This window comes from Brassica napus, chromosome C2 (genome assembly GCF_020379485.1).
Source record: "Brassica napus cultivar Da-Ae chromosome C2, Da-Ae, whole genome shotgun sequence".
Classification (NCBI taxonomy): Eukaryota; Viridiplantae; Streptophyta; class Magnoliopsida; order Brassicales; family Brassicaceae; genus Brassica; species Brassica napus.
The window spans coordinates 51136039-51137944 of NC_063445.1; the positions used below are offsets into that span (position 1 = coordinate 51136039).

The 1906-nt window shown below is 41.1% G+C and overlaps 1 protein-coding gene across 1 annotated transcript; it reads left to right on the forward strand.

Moving 5' to 3' along the window:
- Positions 1 to 431: 431 nt before the first annotated feature.
- Positions 432 to 1650, forward strand: LOC111207085. Its single transcript, XM_022704694.2, has one exon. The coding sequence runs from the start codon at positions 515 to 517 to the stop codon at positions 1349 to 1351; it is 837 nt and encodes a 278-aa protein (XP_022560415.2). The 5' UTR covers positions 432 to 514; the 3' UTR covers positions 1352 to 1650.
- Positions 1651 to 1906: the final 256 nt, after the last annotated feature.

Below are 1906 nucleotides of genomic sequence, written 5' to 3' on the forward strand. Positions count from 1 at the left end.
TTCCAAAAATCTATCCGACCTTAATTGTGCGTACAAGTGCGTGTATGTGTAGCGTTAATCATCGTACGATATCGATATGCATGACTGGTTAACATGATTTTATAAATACTAATTAATAATAAACTCCACGATAATTAACAGATTGTAATTGTAGGAACTTTCAAAAGAATGAAACCTGGGACTTGTTGTTCTGAATCATGCATGATGTGCAAAAAAAAAAAAATAGTTGTTCTGAATCGTTATCAAAAGTATAGATAATACTTATTTAACTTGTTACTCTCTTATCTCCAGTATTAAAATAAAGAAGGAAAAGAGACATAAATATGGTGCAAAAGAGACTATCCAATGATTTAAATGTATATATGCGCTAACCCTAGAACCACGTGGCGAATTACCATTCCTCCTCCTTTACCATTTCGGCTCAACGGAAAAAGACACGGAAACACTATAGAGAGAGAGAGAGAGAGAGAGAGAGAAAGGAAGAGGTAGAGTGTTTGAGAAGAGGGAGAGAAAGATGATGAATCAAGATGAGTGGTTGGGAACGCTAAGATACGCCGGTAAGGCGCAGGATAAGGTTTCCCTTGACACTCTCATGCTCCGTTACCGTCCGATCGCTCCAAAACCGACGACTGGTCAGCCATGCGATGCAGGAGACAACAACAAGAACTCTTACAATCTGAGCAAACGAACCAAACGAAAGTACGTTAGGGTCTCTAAGAATAACAGCACCACGTGTCGAGGAAAGACCAGATCTGACTTGTCTGATGATCGGGAACCAACTGGAGTAGTGACACTTCAACTCATGCCGGAAAAATCCGATCTTACAAGCGACTGCACGCCGTCAGATCCGATGGTGAAAATGATAACCGGAGAGGAAACACGAGAAATCAACACGTGGACCATGTTTAACGGCGGCGTCACGGCGGAGGTGGAGACGCGGGTGACGGTGGAGTCCGTTACCGGCGTATGTGACGGTAGTTCGAGTTTCCATGGGGTGAAGTGTACGGACGTTGAGATGGTGGATAACCTAAGTAAGGACACGTGTCCAGCGTTCGTATCGGATGCCTCAAACCGGGTGGTCTGGGTCAACGAGGCTTACCGGAGAAACGTTTCCGGTGAAGATCCGTCATCGTTGTCGTCGTTGCCGGATGTCATGGTGTGGTTGGTGATGGAGGAGTCGACGATGGCGATGTATTGTAACTACAGAGCTTTCACGTGTAGGGTGAGGATGCAGTACACGTGGCAGGAGGCAAACTACACCAAAACGGTGCCGTGCGACGTGTGGAAAATGGAGTTTGGTGGCTTTGCATGGAGGCTAGACACAACAGCTGCTCTAACTCTCTGGCTTTGATGTTGAGTGCTACTTGAAGCAGGATGGGTAAGAACTATAACGGTGAGCTATGTGATCGAAAAGTGTGACTAATCACAAGCTTTTAATCACTTTAGCAACTTTCTTTTGGCATATATAGATTATAGAGAAGCTTGAAGAAAGAAAAAGTAATATGATAATGTTGAGAAAGTATGAAGAAGCTAAGAATGCTTAAATATATAGAACATGCACTAATAATGTCAAATGTTTATTGGCAAAGACTAAATAAAAAGATACCATTGTATGGTTTCCTACTAATGTTAGTTTTTATCTTTATTTTAGATCTATAGACCTACTAAATATTTAACAGATCAGTGTGTTTTAATATATCACCCGTTATTCTGGAAAATGGATTTGTATCATAGTATTAAAAGCACAGTGAAAATAAACTTGATCTTAAGAAGAATATGTCATGGACATAATTATATACATTGGTTGAGAGACAGAACACATGAACTATATGGAGACCCCTATTAGGTGTTATACTTGGTATTAAATCACTTCATTAAGCTTTTGATTTCCCCTCGTTGCCGACAA